The 27,989-nt window shown below is 39.9% G+C and overlaps 1 protein-coding gene across 2 annotated transcripts; it reads left to right on the top strand.

Annotated features, from left to right (window-relative positions):
- On the top strand, positions 1 to 26,141 carry ITM2B (integral membrane protein 2B). 2 transcript variants are annotated; one of them, XM_053935911.1, is made up of 6 exons: positions 1 to 201; positions 16,976 to 17,104; positions 18,754 to 18,957; positions 20,914 to 21,024; positions 24,142 to 24,292; positions 25,417 to 26,141. In XM_053935911.1, the coding sequence occupies exons 1-6, from the start codon at positions 103 to 105 to the stop codon at positions 25,503 to 25,505; spliced, it is 783 nt and encodes a 260-aa protein (XP_053791886.1). In that variant the 5' UTR covers positions 1 to 102; the 3' UTR covers positions 25,506 to 26,141. The 2 variants fall into 2 exon arrangements, with proteins under 2 accessions (XP_053791886.1, XP_053791885.1); XM_053935910.1 differs by having other exon boundaries at positions 18,751 to 18,957.
- Positions 26,142 to 27,989: the final 1,848 nt, after the last annotated feature.

Raw genomic sequence — 27,989 nt, 5'->3', positions numbered from 1 at the left:
GCAGCGGGGGGGTGGCAAGGTAGGGGACAGCCCGCGAAGCTCCGCCGGTGCGGGCTGCTTTTCGTCCTCGTTCTCCTGCGTGCGGGGCGCTGAGGACCGGCCATGGTGAAGGTGTCGTTCAACTCTGCGTTGGCGCAGAAGGAGGCGGCAAAGAAGGAGGAGGAGAACAGCCAGGTGCTGATCCTGCCGCCGGACGCCAAGGTGAGGGCGGCGGTGGGACCGACCCTCCGGGGCCCCCGGCGCCGGGCGCTCCGCTCCGCTCCGCCGCGCTCGGCAGGGCTGCCCGGGGAGGGCAGCGCGGCGGGGACGCTGCCGTGCTTTGTACGCCCCTTGCCCGCGGCGATGGCCCCCGGGCGGGTCGGGGGGAGGCTGCGCAGCGGTGCGCCCCGCCGCCCCATCGGCTCACGCTTCTAAAATGGCTGACAGGGCGAGCTTCTCGGCTCCGCTTCTCCCGACTCCGGGGATCTCTGTGGTGGCTCCGTTTTTCTGTTTGTTTCGTTGGAGGTTTTTGTTGGGGTTTTGTTCTGGAGGCTTTTTTTTGTTAGCCCGTACAGCGCGTAGACCGCGGCCACCTCGGCTTTCGGGGCCGGCTGCGCGCCCGCTCCCGCAGCCCCCTGGCTGTGTTGGGCCGGCGGTGGGAGCTGGGTTATGAGGAGAGGGCGGGTCGTGCCCGCTGCTCCCCCCGCTGCGATCCCCTCCGGCCGCCCGGCGGGGCCCGGCCGGCTGCTGGCGAGCTCCCGGAGCCCGGATGCTCCAGGGCAAGGGAGCGCTTGGAGGGTGAAGTTGGGGGTTCGGCCGCGCTTATGCCGCAGCGTGTTCGCAAAGCCTGGTGGTTGTGTGGTGCGGAGAACTTCGCCTCGGAACTTAAATAAAAGAACAAAGAACTGCCTCCCCCCGCCCCAAAACAGCACCCAAACTCCGGGCGCTGCTGTCGCCTCCCCTCTGCTAAAAGCAACGAAGAAAAAACACCAGCGGCTTTTAAAGTTTCTGAAGTGCAAAACTGCCTAGAATATAAAGGGTTTTAGTTGCAATTTTTATGCTCCCGTAATCAAAACCAGTTTTTAATTCGGAGTAGGGTAATTTGCTCTAAGCTCTTTCAGAAGGGAATGAAAACTTGAAAAACGGCCAGCTGCACATAAACAGTGTCTTGCTGTTTTCATTTGCTTTTACAGTCTCTTGTGCATCAGGCCTCTGAGTTAACAGATTGGCTCTTCAAAAGCGATAGCGTTTATTAATTTCCTGAATCTTTGTGGTGAATTTCTGCCTAGGAGGACAGTGTCTGTTCAGTTTGTAGCATGAAGTTCTGCCCTGGTGCAGCTTTTGCTGTGATTTTGATGGGGCCAGGTTCTTCACCTGCAGAATCCACTGTCATTTCACGGCCGATGGGAACCAGAAGGGTGCTTCTAATGACATCTCCCTGATACAGCAAGTGGTTAAATTTCACACTTCCACTGAGCATACTGCGCTTTCAGATAAAACTCTGACCAGAGTATTTAAGTCTCTAGAACAGTGTGCCACAACAGATGAGACAGTACTGTTGCTCTGATTGCCTGCAATTATACGAAATCCATTAGGTGCTCGTGTTCCTGGAGGAGTGCTATTCTCCAGGAAGTAGTGGCTTCCCTGAGCCCAGATTAAGCTGTAGAATTCCTTCCTGACCCCAGGTTTGGTGGTCGGTTTGACACCAAGCACATAAGCAAGACACAAGCTACATGTTCCAGAAAATGGGTTTTTCTTATTACCTTGGAATCCAGACCTGCCCTGGATGATGTTTGTTTCCAGATAGCCTACCAAATTTGGCTTGTTTTTCTGCTGCTAAACAAACAAAATACATCTGGCTAATTGTACACTGGGGAACAAATCCTCCCGACCCCATCCAGATACTGACGGAAGCATGTCATTTGACTATGATTTCCTTAATGTGGAGCTGTAAATTCTAGCAGCTGAGGATTACATACAAAATCTGCCTTAACTTTGGTTTCCTTGCCTAGAAATGAGACTTGTAAACATTTATTAACCAGGTCAAAAGGCGGTCTGATCTCACAGTAGCTACTTAAAAGTTCTTGCACTGCTGTCAGGGGATGAACACGCCTGAATGAAGCTTGAAACACTCCTAAAATAGCTTGTTAGGAGGGGATGCTCAGTACAGATGAAAATTCCAAAAACAAATGAGCGCTCTTGAGGGATGAGTCTTTGACATTCTCCTTGACACATTTCTATCTTTTGTCTGCAGAACTGCAAACCTGCACCTAACAGTGTGCAAAATTCTCGAGTAAGCTTTTTTTGAGCTTTTGTATTTTAAAGCATCAATAAAAGCAGATCTGGTACAGTAGCATTGTCTGTAGTTTTTGTAGAGCAGGCTGTGCAATCCATGCAGGATTAACAGTAGTGAAACAAACAGTGCCATGTAGCTCTAGAGATACTGTGATTCTTCAAGTCCGCGAGCTTATTCTCAGATCTTTGGGTGGGGGGGCTGGGTGGAAAGGAACTGAGGGCCGTTGTAAAACTTGATACCTTTGAGGTAAGTGCAAGATCCACTCTTTGAACTTTGCCTTCTCGAATACAAGTGCATTAGAAACAGATCTTCCCCCACCCTTCCATAGCTTCAATTGCCTATGCAGCTCTTTGGAGGAAAGGGAAGAAAATAAACCACATCTGACAAATGCATTATTCATATCACGTTGCTGCTGGAAAGCCCTTCACTTCAAGTGAGGTTTGGAGGCAGTGTGGGAATGTATATTGGAAGAAAGAATTCTGGTAGACTGAAAAAGGTCACATCTCCAAAACAGCATATATGGGACATTTGTTTTCCCTTCTCCTACATTGTTTCTGTAGGAAAATAATTAGATCTGGATCACAAGTGTAAACATGAAAAATATTGCAACATTTTATGAAGCTTTCTTTTATGAACAAAGTCCTGGAAGGCATTCTGGACTTAAGTGAAGGGAAGACCCTAAGAAGCGGCTCAAAAGAACTGCACTATCACAATTTTATTACCAAGAACTTAAAAATATTTGAGCTACAGATATTAGTAAACTAGTTGACATTAATGAATAAAGCCGAATACTCTGAAATGTCAAGAAAATAAAAATTCATGGAATGAGCTTTTGGGCTAATTCTTTGACAGTCTCATTCTGCTGCTTTTCCCAGCACAGTGCCTTGAAGATTGCCACTCTGCCATTGCAGGATTACTCTCAAATACATAATCTTCCAAGGACTTAGCAAAGAGAATTTGCAGCTAAAATATGCTGATGATACAGCATAGAAATACTCTAATCTTGCAAAACCTTGCCCAGTAACCTCTGATGCAGATACTAATCGGAAATTAATCAGGGAAGGTAAGACAGGAAGAGGCAAGAAGAGTAGGGGATGTGTCACGGAAACAGTGTCTTAAAAAAAAGGTTTTGCAGAAGGCAGTGGTCTTAGGCTTTGGAATATGTTACTTAAAAAGGAGTTGAAAAATCTAGAGTGCTAATCCTGTCTCTGCATAAATCATTGCTCGGTATTATGACATGTAGTGAAAGTGTCTCCATAATTACTGTAGGCAGCCATTACAACTCTGTAATGTTGTAATGTTTTTGTTGTTGGGATGGTACTTCTATGCTGTGATTCTTGGCCAAAATACAGAATACTCCTGGTGAAGGGTCTTGGTCCACATTTCATTTTCCATTTTGCTCATTGTCTTTACAATAGGGTGTTTTATGACCCAGTTTCCCAACAAACAAACAATGTGTGGTCTTTTAACATTTCTCCCTACAATAGATCTTTGGAGAGCCAAAGATGGTTCTGAGCATAGCTGAAGTCTTCAGACATTTTATAAAGGCCATTCAGTATATTAAGCCTTCCCAAAAATCTTCATGCCCTCAGTGACTCAGGATGTTGCTCCCTTCTGCGAGGTTCAGTGGCAACCCTTTAAAAAACTATTTTTTTCTTTTTGGGTTGCTCAACATGGTGCATCTTTACCACATCCAGCTTTGTGCACAGAGGCTGTGGATTCACACATATGTATGGTGGCTGACCATTGGATAACTGCATGTGCAGAGAGTTCAATGTAGAAGTGTAAATGTTAAGAATTTTAAAAGCAGCAGCTTTCTGGATTTATTCCTTATAAGAACATTATTACTCTGACCTTTAAAATTAGCCTTCTTTAGCTTAATCTTGCCTAAAGCATACTAAAATTGACATTTTTTTAACACAGAGTGAAGGGATCCACCTAGAAAATACTGTTGAGCAACAACTAGTGAGCACTATTTTGCGGTGTAGAAAAACCCTCAGATTTTGTGTAATTGGTGTTAAATATTTCTGAAATAAAGGCATTCACTTTACAGTTTTTTACATATCTATATACATATATATGTATACAAAAGTTACTGTATCCACTAAAAAAATAGTAATTCCTTGATTATTTTGCTGTTAGGAAAGCAGGTTTTCACACTTTATGGAATGTCCCTGTAGCTGTGTGGTTTAGGATTGTTTTGTTTGGTTTTCATTTCTTTTTTTCTTTCAGGAGTTTCCATATTCCCTTTATAGGCTTTCTCCAGCCAAATTTCTATAGGCCTTACACCAGATGCCATTGGGGAAAGAGCAGTCTTTGTATTTTCCTCTATTTTCTGTGATGCAACTAGGTCATTCAACCAACCAGCTTCTGCTATCTGTCAGAGCATTGTGGAGATTAAGACATGATTATTTAACGAGGACCAGAAGTAAAAAATCCTAACAGAGTAAATTCTCTCCCCCTTCTCCCAGATGTTGCTAAAATTTTAATGAAAATGCACCAAACCATAGATGAAAACCCTCCAGTTTCAGGCACAAAAAGTAGCCAGGGCTCGTTCTGTTATTTTATTGAATATTTATTGAATATTTATTGACTGAATGGGTACCCAAAAACATAAATTAGGGTAAAATGGGTTTTATTGAACAAAATTTGTGTTGTTAATGAGGGACTTCTCCTAAGAAAAGTCCCTCATTAACAACACAAATTTTCTCCTAAGAAAAGAAGTCTTCTGGCTGATACCTTCCCCTCATTTTTTTTACATTATGAGTTTGTGCTACTGGTTAAGTAGTGCAGCTTCCTGAACATAAGGTAACTGTGGCCTTGAGACTTTTGGCTCCTAAAGCTATTCCTTAAAGGCTGCCACCAATTGAGACAATACTAAAAAACCAAGATCTCTAAAAGTTTGTGGTGCTCCTTTGACAATCTCTTGCTATTTTTAAGTGAGTTCAGGGATTTGGAATTACAAAATCCAAAATGTGATCTGGAGGAGCTTGTGTCATCCCAACAATGGGCACGAACCTGTGGGACAGAGGAGTTCTGTCAGTGCTCCGTATCTCACTTCCTTTTCTGACTCTCATAACCTCCTGACCTGAATAACAAATACAAAGTTTTAGTTGAGAAACACAACCATTTCCCAGAAGAATTACATTTAATGTTTCAAACAGGATGTGTTCTGCCAGACCTTTGTGATAACTGCTTCGTCAGTTGTTTGTATCATTCGTGTTTTTGGCTGACTGAGCAAGAGTTGATGGCTGTACCATAGAGCTCGTGTGAACTCAGTGCAGGGATGACTAGAGAGACAACGTGAGTACTTTCTACAGTTCTAAATAGTTTCTCTTCAGTTTCCCAAACTTTTACTTGGCTGAAACCCCTTGCCTGAAAAGTGTGTTTGGAGAACTTTTTTTCCCCTTAATATCATCATATGGAAAGGTCTCTAATTAGGTGATGCTTTATTTAGTGCAGCATCTAGAAAAACTATCCTGCACTGTAATGTATCTTTACAGTAAATGCCAGAAGTACTTCTCTTACATTCACTCCAGTCTTTCTGTGTTGCAATACTCTTTTTGATAAGCCTCAAGAAACTAGTTTAGATATTAACGTTGCATGGCAGTATGAAGAATACCACTTAAACAGAGGCTGTTGAAATGAAAGTTCTGTTCAGTGGAAAAGATCAAGTTAAATTAGTTAATTTCTGAAGATGTGGATGAAAATGAAAAGCTGAGCTTTCCTGTGAAAATCATTTGAAAGAAAATTTTCTTGGAATCAGCAGTATTTTCAAGGGAAATGATTTCGACTCATTCCCTTATAATGAATATTTAATCCAACATGTGAACATCAAGGAAAGTTTAATTTCAAAATGTAATGTGTATATATGTTTTTCTTCTGTTAAGTATTTTAATGAAATGTTTGAAGTTGCAAATGTAACCTAACAGTTGTGTTTTTATAGATTATTTTCTATTTTCAGATTTATTTTCTTTGTTATTTGTGTAGGTTTTTTCCTTTTTTTTTTTTCTTATCAGCATTTTAGTAAATGTTGATGCTAATAGTCTTTGGGATGGGGGGCATGTAAGAATGGTTAACATACTTACCTCCAGTAATGTTTTCAGGTAACTGTTCTGCAGTTGTGGTTTTGGAATATTTGTCAGCTTTATATATATTTTCTAGCCAGTAGGCAGTAGCTACAGGCATCAGATAGCTCTTCATAAAAAGAAATAGTCCTCTCTGTGACCCTCAGAAAATACCTTCAAACACAAATAATGCATTTTTAAGTCCTAGTAATTTTAAATATTCTTTATTCTGCACTTCCAAAAACATTATGACTTAATGTTTAATTAATAACTTAAAAAATGTAACTACATCTGGGATAAGTAATTATGTGTTTTGTTACTTATTGCACAGATTCCTTTTTCTTCTCCTTATTTTTTTCTCCCCTTCCTCCTCTTGTGCTGTGATTGACAAAGGTTAGCATTATCTGCTTTTAGTCTCCTGATCTGTATGAATAATACAGCATTCATTTTCTTACTATTTATGTACTGCTTTTTATCCTCAGTGGAAATTACTTTGAATCTACAGATGAAAAGCATGCTAATTTATAAAATTCGGATATCTGTCCTAATTTTACAGATGTGGTAAACCAAAGGAATGAGATAATTAATAAGATTGAGCTCTGCAATGAAGTCAGAAATGGTTTTGTGGCAGACATCATGTGATCTAGGTAGGGTTTGGGCCACAACGGGCATACAGAAAAGCACTAGGTCCTTCCTGAGTGATCCATGTGTCATCTACAAGCAAGGGTCCTCTGTGCAACAGCTGTACAAAATTCATCATGACAAAATGCCAAAGTCATATTTGTCCAACAGTTATTATAGAGATCTTGAAAGAAAAAAAATTAGTGTCTTGTTTGTCCTTTCCATGTAGTGTCAGTGTGTGTGTGTGTACACAAATATTTTTCTAAAGTTGATATATTATTAAGTATGCAATACATATAATTTCATATATATATACACACACAAAAATAAAACCCACAGGCATTTTAAGAGTAGAGTTCCTTGAATGCAAGTCTTTGGTTAATTTGCGGTTGTCTTTGTCCTAGTCTTCAGCAAACTCCTGCTTTGATGGCAGCTTTCTGCTCTTTTGTGGGTAGAATGAGATGGTGGAATGACTGTGAAAAAAGAGCAGGCTGGGGAGATCATAACTGGGAGGGGTCAGTGATTTCTGGGGTGGATCTCATATAGTTGCTGAATCACTAAGGCCTGCTTATTTATTTATTTATTTATTTAAAAAGATAAAGCCTACACAAAAATAGAAAACCCTTGCCCTTACACATTTGAAAATGCAGCAGCTTTTGCAAGGTTGTGAGGCCAAACACAACTCGGAGGCTGCTGCACAATGCAGTGAGTTGTCTTGCCTAAGATTGGCAGTTTTGGGAAGCTCTTGGTGAGGTGTTTGAACGCTGTCCAGCTCTGTGATCCTGCAGGGTGTGATGCTGCGGGGTGCTGGGCACTAGAGTGTGTGCTCCACTTCAGACTTGGAATAGTCTAACTGCAGTGAAGCCCTTCAGATTGTTACAACAGTTTTGTCTAGAAAGAGGGCATAATTAAACATCAGCCTTCCAAGGTCAGCTCTCCTGTGCTGATACTTATAACTGCTACAATTAAATGCTATTCTGTATTTGCATATAGAATAGTTTCCACTCGGAGAACTGTGCTTGCTGTTCAGGTACTATTGCATTCTAATTCACTAATACATGTATTAGCAGAGTATGTGCTTGAGGACAGCACTGCCATTTACAAGAGCCTCAACAGACTACAGTAATGGGCTGAATAAAATCTCATGAGTTTCAGAAATAGCAAATGTCAAGTCCTGTACCTGGAGGAGACTCATCCCAGCCATCAGGATACACAGGCTGGGAAGTTGCTCTGCTTGAAAAAGACCCAGGGCTTTTGATGGACAGTCAGCTGGACACTAGTCACTGACATCACTGAAGGCTGAGAGATGTCTGATCCAAAAAAAGATAGCAACAAACTGGTGTGAGTCCAGCAGGGGCCACCACAATAGCCAGAGGCTGGAGGTTACACCCTGTGAGGAGCGGCCGAGGGAGTGGGGCTTGTTCAACCCAGAGATGAAACTGCCACAGGGAGGACTTCACAGCAGCCTCCCAGTGCCTGGGGAGGTGACTGAAAGACAGTGGTCATAAATTTAAAAAAGAGAGCTTCTGATTGATAGAAGCAAAATATTTTTCAGTCTTGAGGAGAACTGAATGCTGCTGAGGAAATTGCCCCGAGAAGCTTTGAAGTGTCAGTCTTAGCGGTTTTCAAACCTTGACTGGTCAAGAGCCCTGAGCAACCTAGACAGGCTTCAGAGTCTGCCCTCCTTTGAAGCAGGACTACAGACCTCACAAGTGGGTTTTGTGATGCTGGATTCTACTTCTGAGAGAAACTGAGACACAGCCTTTGTAACTTGCTTGAGATGACATACCATCTGTGGCTGAACTGGGAATAGAGTTATTAAATTCCGAGGCTCAGTGGTGCATATGTGCATGCTAATGAGATCTCTTGGGTGAAAGAGTCAACGCCGCTTGGGAAAATAGCCTTGAGAGAAATCTAGGTTAAATTCACATAGCGTTCCATCATATTGATGTCTGAGAATCAGGCAGTCATAGGAAAAAATAAATTTCAGATATAAGTGAGCAGGGTAAGGTAGAAACAGGGATTGAAACAATCAAGGTCAAAGAGATAATTTAGTATTGATCCATTTAAAGTGGAATAGGAACCTTCTAAGTTCCTGTTTTCAAACACTGATCTCATTCAGGATAAAGATGAAAGAAATACTTCATTAAAGTTATAGATTGATTTTGTGTAGTTTTTGTGAGTATAGTAGAATGTAAGTCAGTTGTAGGTCAAAAAGTGCAGGTGGGTAAAGGTTTTATTTTGGCAATGTTTAAAAACTAAGCATTTTTCAAAATTGGACAGTTTAATGAAATGCCATGTTCGGTATGCTGTAACTTTAAAGAGTGTGGTGATTTTGTTTCCTGAAAGCAAAGTGCATTCTGAAGAATGTCCCATATGACTTCTTAGGCTTGAGGGATTTTGTTTAAAAAATTAATCCCTCTTTCCAGATACCTGTGCAGGCTTTCTACCTGCATGTTTTGGTCTATCACTTGCAAACTTGCACCAGAACATGTCTCTTTCCTTTAATTATATGAGAAAACTAAGTTTGGAATGCAGAACAAATTTCCATCATTCCAGTTTATGAAAATATGTAGACAAATTCAGCAACATTAATATATTTTCTAAATCTGATTTCCACCCTGAGCATCCAGACATTTAGAGGCAAGACATTTTCCAAATGTTGTAGGCTTTGTTGAAGTTTTCATGGCAGGGAGTGGGGAGAAGGGAGAAGAATCATAAAACTCCAAAGTGAAGTAAAGGATGTGTGGAGCTTTATTACTTGTCTAGCACAGACCCACACAGACCCAACACTCCTGGAAGTCTGATTTTTTTTTTTTTTTTTCTTAAATGAAGCAAGTGGTTAGAGTTATTTGTTAGTCTTCATCCTCTATAGTATTAGTGTTACTTAAAAACTGCAGATGTGTATCACAGAATGTCTGTGATACATTGCAGGTCATCTGGGCCAACTCCCCTGCTCTAGCAGGACCACCTGCAGCTGGTTGCTTGGGTCCACCTCCAGTCAGCTTCTGAGTATCTCCAAGGATAAAAGGCTCCACAGTCTCCTTGGGCAAGCTATGCCAGTGTTTGGGGTCATGAAGTAAAAGAAGTGTTTGTCATGTTCAGTAGGAGTATAAGATGATATTAAGGTCCTGTAGTGTTAATATATCTGTACAGAAGAAGACTCAGGAGGGCAGTCCTTGCCCCGACAGTTTGCAATGAAAATGCAGGCCAAGAGCCACAGGAGTGCCGTGCTGGTTGATGTGGCAGACCAAAGTGCTGTGGCCGTAGCCCAGCTCCTCTTCACCAGAGGGTGGCGATGACTGGTTTATCTTGGGGCAACGGTGAAGGGAGGAAATGGAGATAAGATGTGCCCAGTTACTCTGCCTGTGGCAGATACTGGAGAGCTCTGCTTTGGGTGGGGAAAGATACAGGGGGCATAGACATAGGATAAGTGCCCAGAGAAGGAAGCTGGTAGGACTTGAAACTGGACAGAGAAGAGGAACAATCTGGGAAACACCGCTTGAAGAAAACAGTCAAATACAGTGTGTGGTTAGTTGTACATTTGCTGTAGACAGCCTGAGATGAGGATAGCCAAAAGTGCAGGTGAATCACCTGAAAAGAAGTCTTTGCCTGGTCTAAAAATACAACTTCCAGGCCATTTAAGTACCCTGTCACTTTCTAGTCCATGTAAGACCAGAGCTAACAATGATTCATCTTAATGCTAGTCCAAAATTTAACCAAAACAGCAATTTGAATAGTTACAGGCTTTTTCCTTCTTTACCCATTTCTTTACCAGAGAGTAAAAGTAAAGAGTCTTTACCAGCTCTTTAATTGTTGACTGCCATCAGGTTTTGCAGTCTCTTATCTCAGAAATGAAGGCAGTGTTTAGGTAAATCAGGATTACTCATGTTGGTTAGCAGTTGCTGGATTACTCTTCAAGACATGTTTCTTTTGCTCTCCCTCTATCACATAGCTGTGGATGAACTGCTGATTCCTGTCCTTAACATTCACTTTACAGTTGTAATTTTCCTTTACTTCCTGCAGAAAATTTGAACTCATCATGTTCCAACATGTTTCTGAGTTTTATTTCTTGCTCCCCTACTCTTGCCTGTTTTCCAGTTTTTGTTCTCTTTTCACCTCTGTCTCTCCCAATACATGCAGCTATAGCTACCTTCCTACCCACCAGCTCTCATTACCCTTCTAAGATGACCTTGAGCTGGCTGCTTATACTGATGTTTTTATTCTGTTATAGTTACGATGTTTGAACAATGAAATGAGTCATTTGACAGACACTGTATGTTTTAATAAAACTCCCCCATTATTTCGTCAAAGATAATATTCAACCAATTAAAACAACCTTGGACTTTGAACTTGTAAAGCTCCTGGAATTCAGTTTCTTCTTACTTCTGAATTTCCCAGTGCTGTCTAAAAGATTTTGTATATACTATTTCAAAGACCATATACAGATGCAAGAAATAGAAGAAGAGGCTAATAGTACCAACTGCCTAATGGATAATTCTAATTGATTTATCTCCTTGGTTATTCAGGCTACGTGACTACAGTGAACAGCAGCACAACTAAGGTCGTGTTTTCATGTTGTTCCTTAGGCAGAGAGCCTTTGGTCCGATTGACAAGTCTCTGTCCATCGTGACAGAAGAACTGGCAGAACAGGCAGTGTTGGCACTTGCAATGTTCAGGTATCAACTGCGTATAAACAGCCATAGCTTGTTTCCTGGACAAGCAAGAAATCTCTGAAGCATCTATTGTATATAGAGTGGTTTTTCCCAGCTAGCAAGTTAAAAGATGATTGTACTTAAATTTTAAATTTAATTTTATTAGTAAGCATAGAATTGCTGTTTTAGAGGCAGATCAGTATGATCGCCTTCCAGATTTGTAGCATCTGCCAAGTAAGTAGTCTTGCAAAAGCCTGCCTTAATTTCCCATCTGCAGCAAGTAATAAATAGAATACCAGGCTTGGAGCAGTCTTCAGGCAGGAATACCACTGAAGGAATGCAGAGCTCTTTCTAAATTAAGTTCATTTTAAATTGACTTTCTTTTGTGAGGATTTTCTACAGATGTCATATTTACAAGTCAGAGCAGGAGAGCCTGACCAACAGAATTCAGTTTATACAGCTATTGGTCAGTATTTTATTTAAAGACTTTTTAGCTTTTCTCATTAAAAAACACTTCTAGGGAGTCATCATTAACTTCCCTTCTTCCCGCTCCACAAGTTAAAGCTGCAGTTGGTCAATATTTGCCTTCAGGAAACTCAGTCTGTCCCACTGTGTTCTGTCCATCCATGTGAGCTAAGTGGCGCACAGAGGACCTTGGAGGAAAAACTGTTCTGAACAGCTTACAGCCAGTTCTACCCACATAAACTGTAAGCTTTTATATATGTGTTTGTGTATATGTAATAATGTTATTCTCACATGCATAATTATGGATGTTTTGTGTATTATGCTGCAGACATTTTTAGTAATGTTTGTAATACTCAGTAATGCTCTGCATCTGGTTTCTCTGTGGATCAAAGACTCTTCATTCCAAAAGACATTTCCCCCTCCCATAATTATTTTTATTGCTATCTTATCTATTTTTAAATTTGGGACATTATCTTTTGCATAGCTGTCCAGCAGTCATACAGTATTCTGGACTTCTCACAGAATGTTGTCCGTCATATCTGGTTTAGATAGATGTGTCCTTAATTTCTGCAAAGGAACAAGGTCTGATAATCTTCTCACTCATTTTAATATGAACTAGACATATGCCTTGTAAGTTTACAGACTGCTTTACTTTTATAATGTTAAAGCAATTATATTCCACTATGTACAAAAACCCACAAGGGGAAAATCTAAGTAATTATCAAGTCTAATTATATACATTTGTGGCTCAGCATTGGAGCTTCTTAGAATACATTTGTGATATTACCCCAAACATGAATTTGGCCATTCTAAAATACAGCATTTATTAAAGAAAAACAAAAAAAAAGGTAGCATTAAAATTGAACTGAAAAGAGCAAGAGAATATATGGCCACTAGCCATTAATAACTGATACTGTTTGCAAGTTTATGGGATTATTAACTTTTTCTTTTTTTAATTTACTGCAGAACAGTAAATGCTAATTGTCATTAAAATGTTCTTGTGCACATCTCTCTGTAGTTGAGAATGTTCTGATAGTTTGTGGTATCATGTGCCCATCTGCCAAGTGTTTCATGGTTTTAGTAAGGAGGCAGAGAGCAGTTTTACGTTCACTGCAGTGGTCACCAATGAAGAGACCTGTTCTGAAAACTTATCACTTCCTTCTGAGAAGACTCTAGATTTGAATCTTGCTAGTCTCAAATAATAGAGAATTTAATACTTGTTTTCTGTCTGAGAGGAAATTGTTACTGCAGAGCTTGATGCTATTCAGGTTGGGAAGTCCTGAACCATTTAATTTCAGCACTGTAGGATTTAGTGTACAAGAGGCAGAGAGATGCTTGTGTTTCATGTCTTATCCATGGGAAATAGGCTAATCAAATGTTTTCCAATTAGAACAATCAAGGGAAACAAGCCAGTTTGGGGCCTGCATCCAGTTCCTCTTAAGGCATTTTGCATAGATGAATTTTGTGGCATCACCTTAAGGCTGAGGATTCACAAGAGAGTTGAAAGTACATGGGGCAGGGATGAAGCAGAAGAGAGGAAAGAAAGGGACCAGGACAGTAATTATTTATTACTGCTCACAGAAGTAGAGAGGCGTATTTTTAGAGGTCAGTGTTCACCTCAAGTACATGATGCTTTCTTTTGTGAGATACCTCTGGCAGTGGAAAGCTGGCCTAGAGAAAAATTAGTCATTGAGGCTGCAGTCTCATGTTGTGCTCTGGCTTCAGAAGTCAACGCTGCTGCCGGGGAACAAAGTGCAGCTGTAACCATATGGGGAGAAGCGCTAATTCAGCACTGTCCTTCTTAGTGGGGATCTGCTTTCACTTAATGGGTTTTTTTTCAGAACATGAGTCACCTGGAAGGAGGTTGAGCATCCATTGCACTTCCTTCTTTTGCAGTGCAGAGGGTCAGATTTTTATAGCAAGGGACAAATTATTCTTTTGGGTCAATACAGCCCAAACGAAGCTGTTATGGCAACAATGCAAAAGCTTAGAGAGCTTAGCCATGGGTCAGCTACATATATAATTTGGCTTCAGTAAATTATTTATAATATTTTAATTTAAGCTGGTTTTAAACTGTGTGACAATGTACTTAGTTTTCATGCTAGGAAGTCAATTCTTTGTTCTCTTTCAGTAGCATAAAATCTTTTCAGTGTTGTCAATTTCAGTTTCTACCTGTGCTAAGGTGCTGTGCTTTCTTTCATTCTCCTAAGCAGGAGCCTAAACTGGGCTTGAACTCATGCTCTGAATTTAATGGGCTGTTTTTGGTAGGCTGGGGACAAATGAATGATAGGCACAAAATAGCTTAATGTGCCACCACAAGGGACACCTTCAGAAATAATAATGATAGCCTTTAGCTGGTGGTAAAGAATAAAAGAGTTGTATTAATCCCGTAGTTTACATCTGTCATCTCATATATCAAAGCAAAATTATTTAAGGTGGAATACTGATAAACTTGTCCTTCAGGTTCCGCCTAACATCGTTAAAGAGTAAAAGTTACTTTCTTTTTTTTTCTGATTATTTTGGTGGCTTGTGGAAAATTGAGCTGACATTAACCCCCATTTCCAGGTAGGTGTTCATACTCTGCCTTCCTCACCATTTCCCAGGTGCATGTTTTCTTAGTCTTTCTGGACTTAAAAAATAATGAAAACAATGGAAGAGGCATTTATTCCATTAATGGAGAATTCTGGTTGAAGTTAAAAAGGTGTGGGGGATGAAAACAGGTCTAGGAAAGAATAAAGATACTCTTTATGCTCTTTACTATTGTGTTCCAAAGGCAGTTTACTATCCCTTTTTTTTGGCATTAACTTGGCAAGGTTTAAGTGACAACTATTACAAAAAGTTTCAATCAGATGTCCTGTATGCTTTGAAATACCTAGGGAAATAGTCACCTAATGATACAGGGCAACATAAAAATAAAAATCCTTGGTTTACCTGGTTTAGATTTATAATTGAGATGATTTATAGAAGAATTCACAGTGACTCTCAATGGGACCTGAGAGTTAATTAGATTAGCATGGGTATTATGTCCTATTCTCAGTCTTTGCAAAGAGACAGGTTAAAAATCAGGCAGCTAGTAATCCTGTAATTTTTTACACTGAATTTCTTAAATAATTGGTACTCAATAAAAGTGTTAAAAAGTTGTTTCTTGTCTTTACATTGTGTCTTTTCAGTCCACAGCGAATGTTATTTTGCTGATTTCACTTTGCCTTGTGATGTATCCCAGAAATGCTGGTTTGAAGGGGCCTCTGGAAGTCATCTGCTGCAGCCTCCCTTTAGAAACAGGATGGTTGCCAAAGCAAGATTAGCCGTGGCTTTCTCTAGTTGAGTCTTGAAAACCTCCAAAGATGGAGATTTCACAATCTGATTTACTATGGTATTTAGCAAGGTAAAGTAAATTAAAATGTGTGAAATATCTTCAGTTTGACTCTAAATAGTTCTGAATCAGATTTTGGCAGCCGTTGCCTGGGAAAGAAGCTACATTGCCACTTCTGTATGGAAGGTAATTGCAGTGTACTGTAAAAGGTGGGTTTCACATCACTTAATTTTAGCTGCATATGAATTAGGTACCTACTTTGTTAACCAAGGAATTTCCCTCTGTAATCAGTGAAAAGAAGTAAGTCTCTCCAAAATGCTACTTACCCTTCTCTGGGATAGCTGAGTCATCCCCAGGAAGTGGCACTTTCTCCCACCATTTACAGAGAGGGTCCTCTTTCCATTTGGTGTCAGACTTGCTTCAGCCAGATAAGGGGAATTCCTTCCTAACTGGGCCTAGGCACTGGGTACTGTACCCATACCTTTGCTCAAGTGAGGTATCATCTTAATTAGCAAATGCAGCAAAAAGACCCAACGCATCAGACAGAACATTGGCCAACTATGGCTGTCAAAGCCTTCTCAAGTGCTTCTGTCCTGCTCTTCCTCAGTTTTCTTGTTTGGTGTTTTTTTGTTCATTCAGTTGTAATGATTTTGCCCTGGTCGTCATTCTACGTTACTGTTTTGTGGTTTCAAAGGGATAATGAATTTCTTTGTATTTATTTGAATTGAGATGTTTTCCCAGGATTATCTTGGCTTGGAACAGGGTAGTTCAAAGCTGGATTTTTAAAGTTTATTATTATTATTATTATTGTCTTTATTACTTTGTGTATGAGTTAACGCAAACGCTTGGGGGAGGAAAGAGCATTGTAATGTGGCTCATAGAGGAAAGATTTTGCAAGCAGCAGTTTATTGCTTAGGATGCCTGTGGGGACAGCATGGTTATGCAAACTAGTGCCCTAAAGGGGAAACATCCTGTCATTCCTTCAGTATTACAGAACAGCAGATAGAGCAGAAAGCTTCCTTAACAACAACTTACAAAGCATCTTTATATCGTTTTCATTCCCACCCTCACTATTCTGCCAGCCAAGTTGTGGTAAAGAATGTTTTGTTCTGATGGAACAACATAGGAAAGGATATATTTTGCTGCTGTTACTGTCTTTGATCTTTTGTTGTTTTTTGGGTTCACTTATATTGCATATACTAAGGTAAAACAGAATCTGACCTTTTTGAGTTGACTTCCTCGATCTGCTGTTGCCTGAGAATGCATATTTTTCTGTCTGCAACCTGGGAAGTGATTCTGTGCATTATTAGGTATCTCAGGAGATTTTGTTGTATTTTTCTCTCTAGTTGGCTGATTTAGTCAGTGATGATGGCACGAAAAGTACAAGTTTTACTAAACCTCAATTTAAATAGACGTGTTTTAAATTTTACCAAATAAGGTAGTTTTCTAAACACTTGTGCTAAAGTGCATACAGCCTTTTCTGGTGGATGCAGTGTTTGTATTTGCTGAGCCTGAATTGTCTGCTCTCTTACCTGCCTTGGGAACAGTGTGCTGAAGGTCCCTCTCTGATACCTTGCAGGACCCTGAGGATGCTGTGCCTGTTGGACAGAGGAGGGCCTGGTGCTGGTGCATGTGCTTTGGATTGGCCTTTATGCTGGCTGGTGTGTTCCTGGGTGGTGCCTATCTGTACAAATATTTTGCATTCCAGGTAAGTCACATACTCATTATGAGAGGGCTGTTTTTCTCTGTGGGAAGAGGAGCAACAGACTGTTCTTTTTGTGTTACATTTAGAAGAGGAGGAACAGACTAAACCAAAAGAAGTAAACTATTTTTTTCTTTCCAAAACTTCATGTTTTCCAAAGGCCAGACTGTTGCCTTCTCTGAAGTTAGCTATCAGCAGAGGAAAGCAGGAGTGAAGCTGGCAAATAAAGGAGAGCAACAGTTTTGAAAACCTCACTTTGCAGAGAAAAGATTGTATCTAAATAGGACTTGGGTTTAGGAGCCCCAGTGGTGTCCCAGATTTTTATCTACTCTCTTTTCTCTTTTGCAATGCCAAATACTGGAGGTGGATTAACCCCTTGAAAGCCTCCTTGTTTGATCCCAGGTTTCCTAACACAGGCACTGCTAATGTACAGGAAAGGAGCTGCTTGTGAAAGCACCGTGGCGACTCTCCCCTTCCCTAGCCTCCACATGGCTAAGAAATATGGGCCCTGCAGGGGACTTGAGAAAAGCACAGTCAGTGTGGTTTTAACATGCCCTGTCAAGTCTAATCCACACTGACAAGATTAGACCTCTAACAAAATGTATTTTCAGTCTTTCAACAAATAGCACTGCTGCAAGAGGAGCTCTGTGAAGGCAGCAGTGCCTAGGAAATGGAGCATTTACCTGAAACATGGGAGATCTGAGTTAAATACTGTCTCTCTTGGGGGGAGTTGTCACTGGGCAGTGTTGGATGTGCTGTTGCCCAAGTGGTGGGAGCACATCCTCCCCGCTTCAGAAACTGCTGGGGTTGCAAGATCACAGAGCCAGAAAGGGAGAGGGTAAGCAAAACATGAATCTCTCTAGCCCACTGATTTGACCACCTAATTACAATATAAAAAATCATGTTCTTGTCCCTGATAGCAGGACTGTTACTTTTCCCCCATTTTTGTAGCTGCTAATGTGGAAATCCAAGTGATTAAACTTGAGAAATTCTAGCTGAACTTGCAGTTTGTAGCCTATTTGGCTATCACATTAACCAAATTTACAGGGGATAAGTAGTGTTGCCAACCATGCTGCTTAAACAGCACAGCTTATCCTGGTGGGTGGATTAACGAGCTGAGGAGCTGAAGGCCATTTCTAATGCACATTTCACCCGTGCTTAGCATTGGATGCTCCACCTTTCACCTGCCAGTGAGATGAAACTGGAAGTGCCATTGAGTTCAAACATGTGCTGCATGTTTATGAGTCAGATCTGCGTTAAAAGAAACATTCAGGAATTGAGCTGACATTGCACTGAAGACACGTTTCCAGTGTAAAATTTTGATGGCATGTGCATATGCAGAGTTCTATATTTCTAAAACTATTTGGTGTGTAAATTTGGTACATGACTTCCTCTGACTCAGAACTGTATTTTACACTTCACTTAGGTAGCCTGCCACGTGTACTGTGGCAGAAGGACACAAATCAGTTATTTCAATTTCTCTTTTTACCTTTTTGGTCCTGTTGTAGATAGCAACTAGCTCCTGCTTTGGTGTATGAATCAAATTAAAGGCAAAAAAATTAATTTATCTGACAAGTTTTTCTTCAGAGAATATTACTTTTAAACTTCTCCATTACTGATCTTTTTGTTGCTGGGTTGTTTACTATTTTTAGCAGGGTGGTGTGTATTTCTGTGGAATAAAGTACATTGAAGATGGCTTAAGTTTACCTGAGGCTGGGGCAGAGGCTCAGACTGCTCGCTACCACACAATTGAGCAAAATATTCAGATCCTGGAGGAGGAAGATGTTGAGTTTATCAGTGTGCCAGTCCCTGAATTTGCTGATAGCGATCCTGCTGATATCGTCCACGACTTCCACCGGGTAAGAAATATGTCTGAAGCAGTTGAAACCATTTAAAACTTGAAGAATGTTCCCTCTCAGTCATCGTGATAAATATGCTCATTTGTTATGGTGGGGGAAAGCAGAGGGGTGGAGGAGGCAGCAGAAATGTTTTGATCAGCAGCAGGCTGCAAGCAGTTATTAACTGGGCATAAAGTACAGCACAGTGTAGTCATCATCAGGTAGTGTGCAAACCACCATTTGCAAATACAATTCTGTTTTTGGAAAGGGAAAAATCTTGGCTCTATTTGCTGTCCTTAGTATGAGAAACGAAAGAGAATATTGTTCTTGATCTGCTGAATCAACTGAGCCAGAATTTGACCAAGTGCTGTGATGCCAAGAGAAATTTGGAAAGGGCTGAGGTAGCTTTGACATCAGCTTGTAGGGGCTGATTGCATCTGATGTCACTGGGTGTGTTCAAGCACTCCTAGAGGTGCTCTCCTAGCATAGCTCAAACCTCCAAAGCAGCAGCAGAAGGAGAAGGACCATGGAAGAGAGCTCATTTTCCAGATAACCACAGGAAGCCAAAGTTTAATTTCTTTGTGCACCACAGGCTACTACGATTCCTAGAGGCACTGAACTAGGGTTTCAAAGCTATCTTCTTTTTTTTGGAGATATAAACTTGATTGATAGGAATCATGATAATAAAATTCTGTTAAGGCACTTGACAGGCCTACGGCTCTCAGTGTTAAGAGCAGCTGTAAAACAATTAGAAGCCTTCCTTTTCTGTATCAGCATGGTTGGAGCTGTCTGATGGCAGTGAAATGTTGTACAGCTGGTTTTCAGGAAGCTAAATCTCTGAACATTTGAAGACTTCGCTGAACAGCTTATTTTAAGCTAAGCTGAAAAAGAATAGGGAAGTGTCCTATTTTTTATGCAAACTTAGGAGTTTAAAGTGCTATCTGTCAAATATTCATTGCCATATTTGGAGGAAAACATTGCTTGCTCAAACTATGTAATTCAAATAATATTTCAGAATATGTTTAGGGACCTTCTGTTAAGAGTTAGAATAAAGATCTAAAGAGGGAAAACTGGAAAATGAAAAAAAGAAAGCAGCATCTAAGAAGCACGTAAGAACAATATAATATTAAAAATTTACTTTTTGATTTAATAAGTTAAAGGCTTTGCTCTAAAGGTCAGTGCAAGGGTCATTTGCCATAGATACAGCACTTGCTCCATTTAATGAGATTAGCTGCACTGATGATTGCTGTCCTGGCATTATTTCATCTGTTGGGCCCCTGGTGCTCAGTATTTTATATACAATACACAGCCTCAGAGCTTTCAGCAGCTAGACATAACATCTTCTTTAGCAAGAACAGGTGCAGTAAAACACAGCTCAGTGAACAGGGTTACAGGATTCATCAGGGTAATTCCCTGAGCTTTTTATCAACTAATGGCAAATTCTGCCATTCAGGTACTGTATAAAGATAATAATTCTGCTATGAATAATCATTAACCTTGCAAGTCAGTCGTATTTTTGAACCTAAAATTACTTTTGTTGTATTATCTGTAGCAATTTTATTTTCCTTCTGTGTTTTGTTCTTAGAGCAGCATTTCCTCTTTTAAACTACAACAAAATATAAAAGCATGAAGATTAGAGCCCTGTTGTTTCACAGTGAAGGCACTAGGCATAAATGAATGCTGTACTTGTTTCCATAACAGCTCAGGTACACCTTTGTAGTTTCCTTGCTTGGTGCATTTGAGCTCCTCATTGCCTGCTGCCTTGCCCAAATCCCTGTTGAAAATATAAACTCTCATCAAGTCTGCCCTTTACTTGTGCTTTTAGTTGCCCTAAGGTTGGAGTTTGTTGGACAGACTTTACAGTGAACAAAAGAATAATTTGAAGAACAGCACAAGGCAATAGCAGTTCAGCAACGTCTGTTTGTCAGTTTTCTGATCTTCTTGTTGTTTTAATGAAAATAAATGTTTTCTCAACAGAGACTCACTGCCTATCTTGACCTTAGCCTGGATAAGTGCTATGTGATTCCTCTGAACACTTCAGTTGTTATGCCACCAAAAAATTTCCTGGAGCTGCTCATCAATATTAAGGTATGATTAAATCACAAGTAATTTGTTCTTAAGACAGGAACAAGTAGAAGTTTGGGTTTTTTCCCTTCTGCAGAACTCTGACATTCACAAAAGGCACATGATTGCTAGAGGTCTTTGCAAAGAGAAAAAAAGTCTGTAACCTACTTAGACAATGATCTACAATCATGAAGGATTCATTAATTCAGAGGAAGGCAAAAAAATCTGATTTTCTTCAGTGCTATAGATTTGGCTGACAAAATCATGTAAATGTGCTGTAGCTGGACTCTTTGATAGTAGTCTGTGTTTTTTAATTTATAATCCCTTGTGACTGAAGTTTCTATAAAGCATGGACTAAGACTTGTTAGCTGAGAGGCATGGAGTAGATAAGAGTGGGAAATGCTTTTAACAGAGGCATTGTTTAGAGTCTAGGGCTGGCCCCCGCTTCGATCCAGTGGCTTGTGGGTGATGCACATGAGATGTGTTGGATCTGCTGTGCACTTTACATAATGTATGCTTTCAATTGCAGATTTAAATAGTATTTACCTTGGGTTCTGGCCTTCTGGTTTCTTCACAGAACAGCAAAATAGTCAGTAGGGAAGAGAGCTGATGAAATGTGTCTAAGATTTGGGGAGAATGTTTAAATATTTTACCTAGCTTTTGTAACTTAGAACAGTTACAACATCTCTCAGTTTGCATTTTTCAAAAAAGGCTTTGGAATTAGGACTCCAGGAAACATTTTAGTCATTTCTGAGTGGTTTGTATGTATAAATAAATATCATATGAAAAGTTACTACAAGTAAGTCCTTTGCTGCTTTTTTGCTTCCTATTTTGAGACTGGCTATTTAACCACATTTTCATTTCCTGTACATAAGAATAATGTGGTGTCTGTAAAACTCAGTGACCCCATTTTTTTTTTTTTGTCTGTGCTGTTTTCTTTCCATTTTTAGATCACACAAATTCCACCATTAAAATCTGTTAATTTCCTAGTTAGTCTTTAGTACTGAATCAAATGTGCTTGGTTTACAAGTAAGAGGATAACCAGGCATCACACATTTAACTGAAAATCTGTGCAGAAGCAAACAGTTTTGATCATTGTCCCCAACAGTGGGTGCCCTAATTTTAAGAGACATCTGCTTAATTCTCATTGTATTAACAAAAAGCTGTGGGCATTTGATGTCACAGAAAATCAGGCTAAAGGTTTGTAACTGGAATTTGGAAAACTATGCTGCAGATACATAAAGAGAGTAAATACTGTCCTGCAGTCATACTGGTTGCACCAGCAAAAAAAAATGTATGAAATAAATATGTTAGTTTCACTAAAATGAGCTCTAAATACATGCAGAGGGTATTTTATGTACATGGAGGAACATGGGCTGTTCTGATATTTAAGAAACACTATAATTTTAGCCTAAAGTTCAACATTTCTGTATATTGATACAGTTGGCTCCAATGTGCAGACATGAAAGGCCTCCTTTGTTTCTTTGGGAAACAAAACTGAAACCTAGATATATTTGCTCATCCACTTCATTCCCACTGCTGAGCCAACTGGCTAATTTTAACTGTAGACAGTGCACAGGATGTCTCAAAAATGATATTTGGGGCTATGCCGTATCCCAGTGCTGGGTAATTGCTCCTGCAGCAACTGGGCAGAGGAGATTCCTGCACTGAGTTTCTTCTCCTCCTGTCCTACCCAGGGAGGACTGAGAAGGCTGGGTCCAGGATGGGCTGGGAGGTCCTGTGGTTTGGAGGGCATGAGCCCAGAAGTGTCCTTTCAGGCTGCCCCCCAAGTCCTCAGCACTGCTGCCATCCTACCAGTGCCCTGCACTGCTGGTGTGCTCTGGCACTCCCTCAGGGCTCCTTCCTGAGATTCGAGAGACCAGGAGTTAAGATGCAGTAATTTGCAGGGATTTAATTACAAAATAATGAATGGAATCATTTGGGAGAGTGATGTTTGCTACGCTGTTACTTACAGGAAAAAAAGTTGCTGTTGTTTTCCTCATAGTATATATTGAAGAAAATATTCATAGTTTATTCATTAATGCAAAATTTAAAGTGAATTTTATGCAGACCTTTCTTTCTTTACTGGGAATAATAGCATTTAATCAGCTTCTCAACATGTCACTGGAACTGAAAAGATGATCTTGTTTCAGAAATGTCAAGTTGTTTATTGTCGCTAAAAAATACAGGGGTCTTTCGCAACAGAATCTGAATTTGTTTTCACAATAACTGATCATTTTATTTTTAAAAGCAAGGAACACCTTCACGTTGCTATAGATTAGAACCACTCTTAGCAAGATTTCTTAATATTTTTAAAAATAGATGATTATTTAATAGTGGTGGTATTAGAAAACTGGCTGGCAGTCTGTGTATCTTCAGCCATGTACAGTGAGGTGTGCACAGAGCCAGATTCCTCCATCATTTCATCTGTGACAGAATAATACTGGAGGGACCTGGGAAGCCTTTGCAGGGAGAGAGCCATTGTGGCTCTCCCATTTTTCAGTGTATTGCATTGAAACACCTGATGTCCCACTTTGGCTTTGTAATAGCTTTCCACATAAACAGCTGTGGGAGTTGCCATAATAACTTGCAGGGATAGATGGTCTTGTCTTGGCTTTGGTTTGAGAGCAGTGACCCATGCTGTGAATAAGTTCAAGGCTTCCCAACCCCATGGACTGCAGCTGGACTATACTGCAGCTGATCTGCTTCATCAGCCAGAGTATCTCCATGTGGATCATGGTTCTGCCAACTCCTGCTTGGGTGTTGTTCCCACTGAGGTCTGGTGGGCTGTTACTAATTAAGTGAAAACTTTGGATGATCATTTCAGAACTGGCCTGTGACAGTGGGTACCCTTAGGAAAAAAAAAAAAAAAAAAACAAAACCTGCTGGAGGCTGATGTTACTGTAGCAGGACAGCAGTGGGTGTTTGCAGCAATGGAAGTTCTGTGACCTTTTTGCATGTAATTGTTACGTGTTTCTGTACTGTAGTAAAGTTTGCACATTTAGAATAAAAGTCAGTGGATAACACATATTTTGAAATAATTCAAATATACGTTGAAGAAAAACACTGCAAAATGTTTCTTGTGTACTCAGATCATGAAGAGATGGCTTTTGACAGAGCTGTTACGTTTTTGTTCAACAGGCTGGAACATACTTGCCTCAGTCCTATTTGATTCATGAGCAGATGATTGTTACTGATCGCATTGAAAATGTGGATCAGCTGGGATTCTTTATTTACCGCCTCTGCCGCGGCAAGGAAACCTACAAACTACAGCGCAAGGAAGCCATGAAAGGTAAACGCTCCTCCCGCAGTCTGGTGTGTTGGTGTGTTCAAAGAAGACTCTAATTAAAGCAAGGCTTGCTTATTGCACTGACCCGCTCTGTGGGCCTCAGTGTGTCTGCTATTTTCTTGTGTAGGTGTGGAAATAAGTCGTGTCATGGTGCAAAAGTGCTTGAGGTCCTCATGACCTAGGAGTGCCAAAATGTCTCGTGTGTGTGCATGGGTGTGTTTGTGGAGCTCAGGCTGTCATTGATGCTCTTCTTCAATCTTGAACCCTAAACCACCCACCCTGAACCAAAGAAAAATCTTTGATATAGGAGAAGCTTTAGCCTTATAGTCCAAGTACAGAATTGCGGGTTCTTTTTGTCATTAAAGCCATCTATACATTGTCACGTGTCTTCCTATTTGTGTCAGTGAAATGTCAATAAGAGCTTGTCTTCATAGGAAAATTATAGTGCATGCTACTTTTTTATGGAAAAATGGCTGAAAAACATTATTTGGAAGAGTCTTGAAGAACTATTAAATACTGCCTTAAAATTTGCATTTAGATGTTACTTGGATTTGCTTTTTAGTGGTTTTGGTTTTTTGCTTTTTGGTTGTTTGCTTTCTTGCTGTTGTGTAATCTGCATGTGGTGTGCAAGTGCACACCAAAGCATTTTAATTGCTTCTGTCATGTTGTGAGACCTGACTGCTTGGGAAAACAAAGAGAAGAAATACAATTTATAAAACCAGTTTAGATTGATGTTTGAAAATGAAAAGGTTTTAATAGCAAAATCCAATTAAAAAAACAGTATGTTTATCCTGTAGTAATAAATGTCCCTACAAGCATTTTTACAGATGCACAGAGAGGGAGATTGGGAACTGATCTGAGTTAAAAACTAGCCAGTGGAGGGTTTCGGCAGCTTGGTTTTCACTAAACCAGTACTGGAATTTGGTTCACCACACTTTCAGGATCATTCCCTGCTAATTGATTTTCTACATCTCAGTGTGTGCCTGTGTTTTGTTGGAGGGGAGGATTGGAGAGGGGTAGTTCTGATTTCTGGTGACATCTTATCATAGCAAATGTAAAAGTTCTGTCTCTGATGTACCTCAGCCCTTCTTCTCTTGACACTCTGTTGTTCTTTACCAATACAACAGGAATTCAGAAGCGTGAAGCCATCAACTGCCGAAAGATTCGACACTTTGAGAACAAGTTTGCTATGGAAACACTCATCTGTGAACAGTAATGAGGAATAGTACTGTTACAGGAGATTTAAAAAGTACAGTATGACCCCACCCTTTGTATTGTGTGCAGTGATTCTTTTTAAAAATCTTCTTTTATGTAAGTAGTGGACAGGGCTTTCTTGCTGAACACACCTTCCATACTTCTCATCTCATGATACATGTAAAATCAGTGTTTTAGTTTTCTCCTTATTTTCAGGTGTGGTGTTCTTCTTATATTTGAATAGGAACTGTATAAAGACTTAGTTGCTAGTGCATCTCATGTGAATCTCAAATACTAGGAAGAAGAAGAAATCTTTGAAATATCCACCAGTTTTTAAATAAGCAAAATTGAAAAAAATTATTAATGTACAAATGGACTGCAAGAGCTACTTCTAACTGTAATATTACCTGCTATATAGTTTGTTACAGCATATAGACAAACCTGTATTTGACTCTCCTAACCAAGTGCAATTTGTTTTGTTCTTAAAATATTGTCATATTTACCTTTTTGAGATTGATTTCTGACTTGATGTTTTAAAATGGCAAGTGTTTGCTGTAACAATCTTTTAGAAAATTAAGAAGTAACTTATGTTACTAACTTGTATATAATCCATGTATGTGCAATGGAAAATAAACCTTATAAACCTGTTTGTCTAAAAGTCTTGTGTTTTCTTCTGGATTCCAGTTTACTACTGTATTATTTTCAAGAAGAGGGGACTGCAGTTAAAATGGATGCATTTTACTTGAAGTGCTGTTTCTAAAGATAGAATAGATGGTTGAGAAATTAAATACAAACAGAGAAACATGCTTCTCTGTCCCTTTTCAATTAAAGGCAAAACTGTGCTGCTTGCTGAAATTCTAAAGGGGTATTTCCACAACACATATAATCAGAGTGGGGATCCAAAGCTGATCTAACATGTTATTAATGTCTGAAATCCCTGTCCTGAACGTTTGTCAAGTGATGGGCATCATCCAGCGTATGCCGTGAGTCAGACTGACCCAGCTGAGAGCCAGGAGTGTTCACTACCTGCAGGACTTTGCCGTTCCCTTTGTTCCCCAGCATGGTGTTCCTGCCAGCCTGTGCCACTGAGCTGTGCCAGGTAATCTGGGGCTTGCTCAGATATCACCAATACTAATCTGTATCATGCCATTTACACTTAAAACTGCTATTCTTAAGGCAAGATTGATTTTCTTTTTTTCTAATACAATTTGGATCCTTGTAATGCCAGCTTTTCTAGGGGAGAGTGCAGAGTAAGATGTGTAGGATGAGTAAGATGTACTTGCTGTTTTGAAGCTGTTTGCCAGAAAAAATACAGGACAGAAAAAAAGGAGTAACATCAAAAAAACAAGGCTGAAAAATCTCCCCCTAGATGCACTTGAGAGCTTCCATGACATGGGAACTGACTTGTCTCCTGGCCAAATTTTGAGCATTAATTAATCAGAAAAGTAGGAATGTTTATAGAATTATTACATATTTGAAAAAAAAAACCTAAAACACTGTTTAATCTATTTTTAAATAATATACAACATAGGTGTCCAAATAATTTGTCTTAAGTTAATTCAGTCATGAGACTTTGTACTAATCTTATTTTTCATCTTTTAAAGGATCTTTTCTTAATACAGTGGGAGGATGCTTTACTGTTTTTGGAGCTATTATACAATTGTAAACATGCTATGATCCAGCTTCCTGCTATTGTGAATGTTTAGACTGAGATAAAATAATTTGTTTTAAAGGAAGTTGCCTAAATACACAGTACTTTTTTTTTTATTTATCTGCATGTGGCTTAATTTACTTATTGGTCCTGGTGTAAGTGCATTATATGTAAAACAAAAAGTACAACTGCTGTATTCTACAGCTGGACTTTTAAAATCCATTTTTGATGGTGCATGGCAATCATGAACATCAAATAAGGCCTCATGCATACAGGCTAGATATTAATGTATAAATCATATTTACACTGCTGCTCAGTATATGTGCAAGCAAGCTGGAAAACCTGCTGGGAAAACTTTAGCTACAGACATTCAGGATGTTGCAATTGTATGCTTGCAACAAAGGTCAAGTATATGTCAGCACAAGGTTGCTGGTGCATTCTTTGGAGCCCTGTATGATGCAAGATTTACATTGAAGTTCTTTTAAGGATGTTTCCTACCTTTTTAGGAGCGTTCTGTTCCTATTTTCACTAAGTTAAACATTAAACTTGTTAATCTGTAAGCAAGCTTTGTCTGGTCTTTAACTTGTTTTCAAAATAAAACTGAGTAGCCGAACTTGGTGATCTGTGGTGTGCTCTTTAATGGAGACACCAGCAAATGAGGCTGCTGAAGGGGTGGTGGAGCAGGGGGAGAAATTGATTTGTTCTTACAGACGGGAGGTTTCTATGATCATGCTGTACACCCATCCATAATAGCTTTTGAGCCTGTTGGAAGGAAATTTAGTTCAATCAGCAGTGTGAAAATAAGTGTGGGGAAGGAGGGAGAAACTTGTGTGCACTGAGGAAAAGCTCACAGCA

Source organism: Vidua chalybeata, chromosome 2 (assembly GCF_026979565.1).
Source record: "Vidua chalybeata isolate OUT-0048 chromosome 2, bVidCha1 merged haplotype, whole genome shotgun sequence".
NCBI classification, from domain to species: Eukaryota; Metazoa; Chordata; class Aves; order Passeriformes; family Viduidae; genus Vidua; species Vidua chalybeata.
This window is presented reverse-complemented; position numbering and strand designations above follow the sequence as displayed.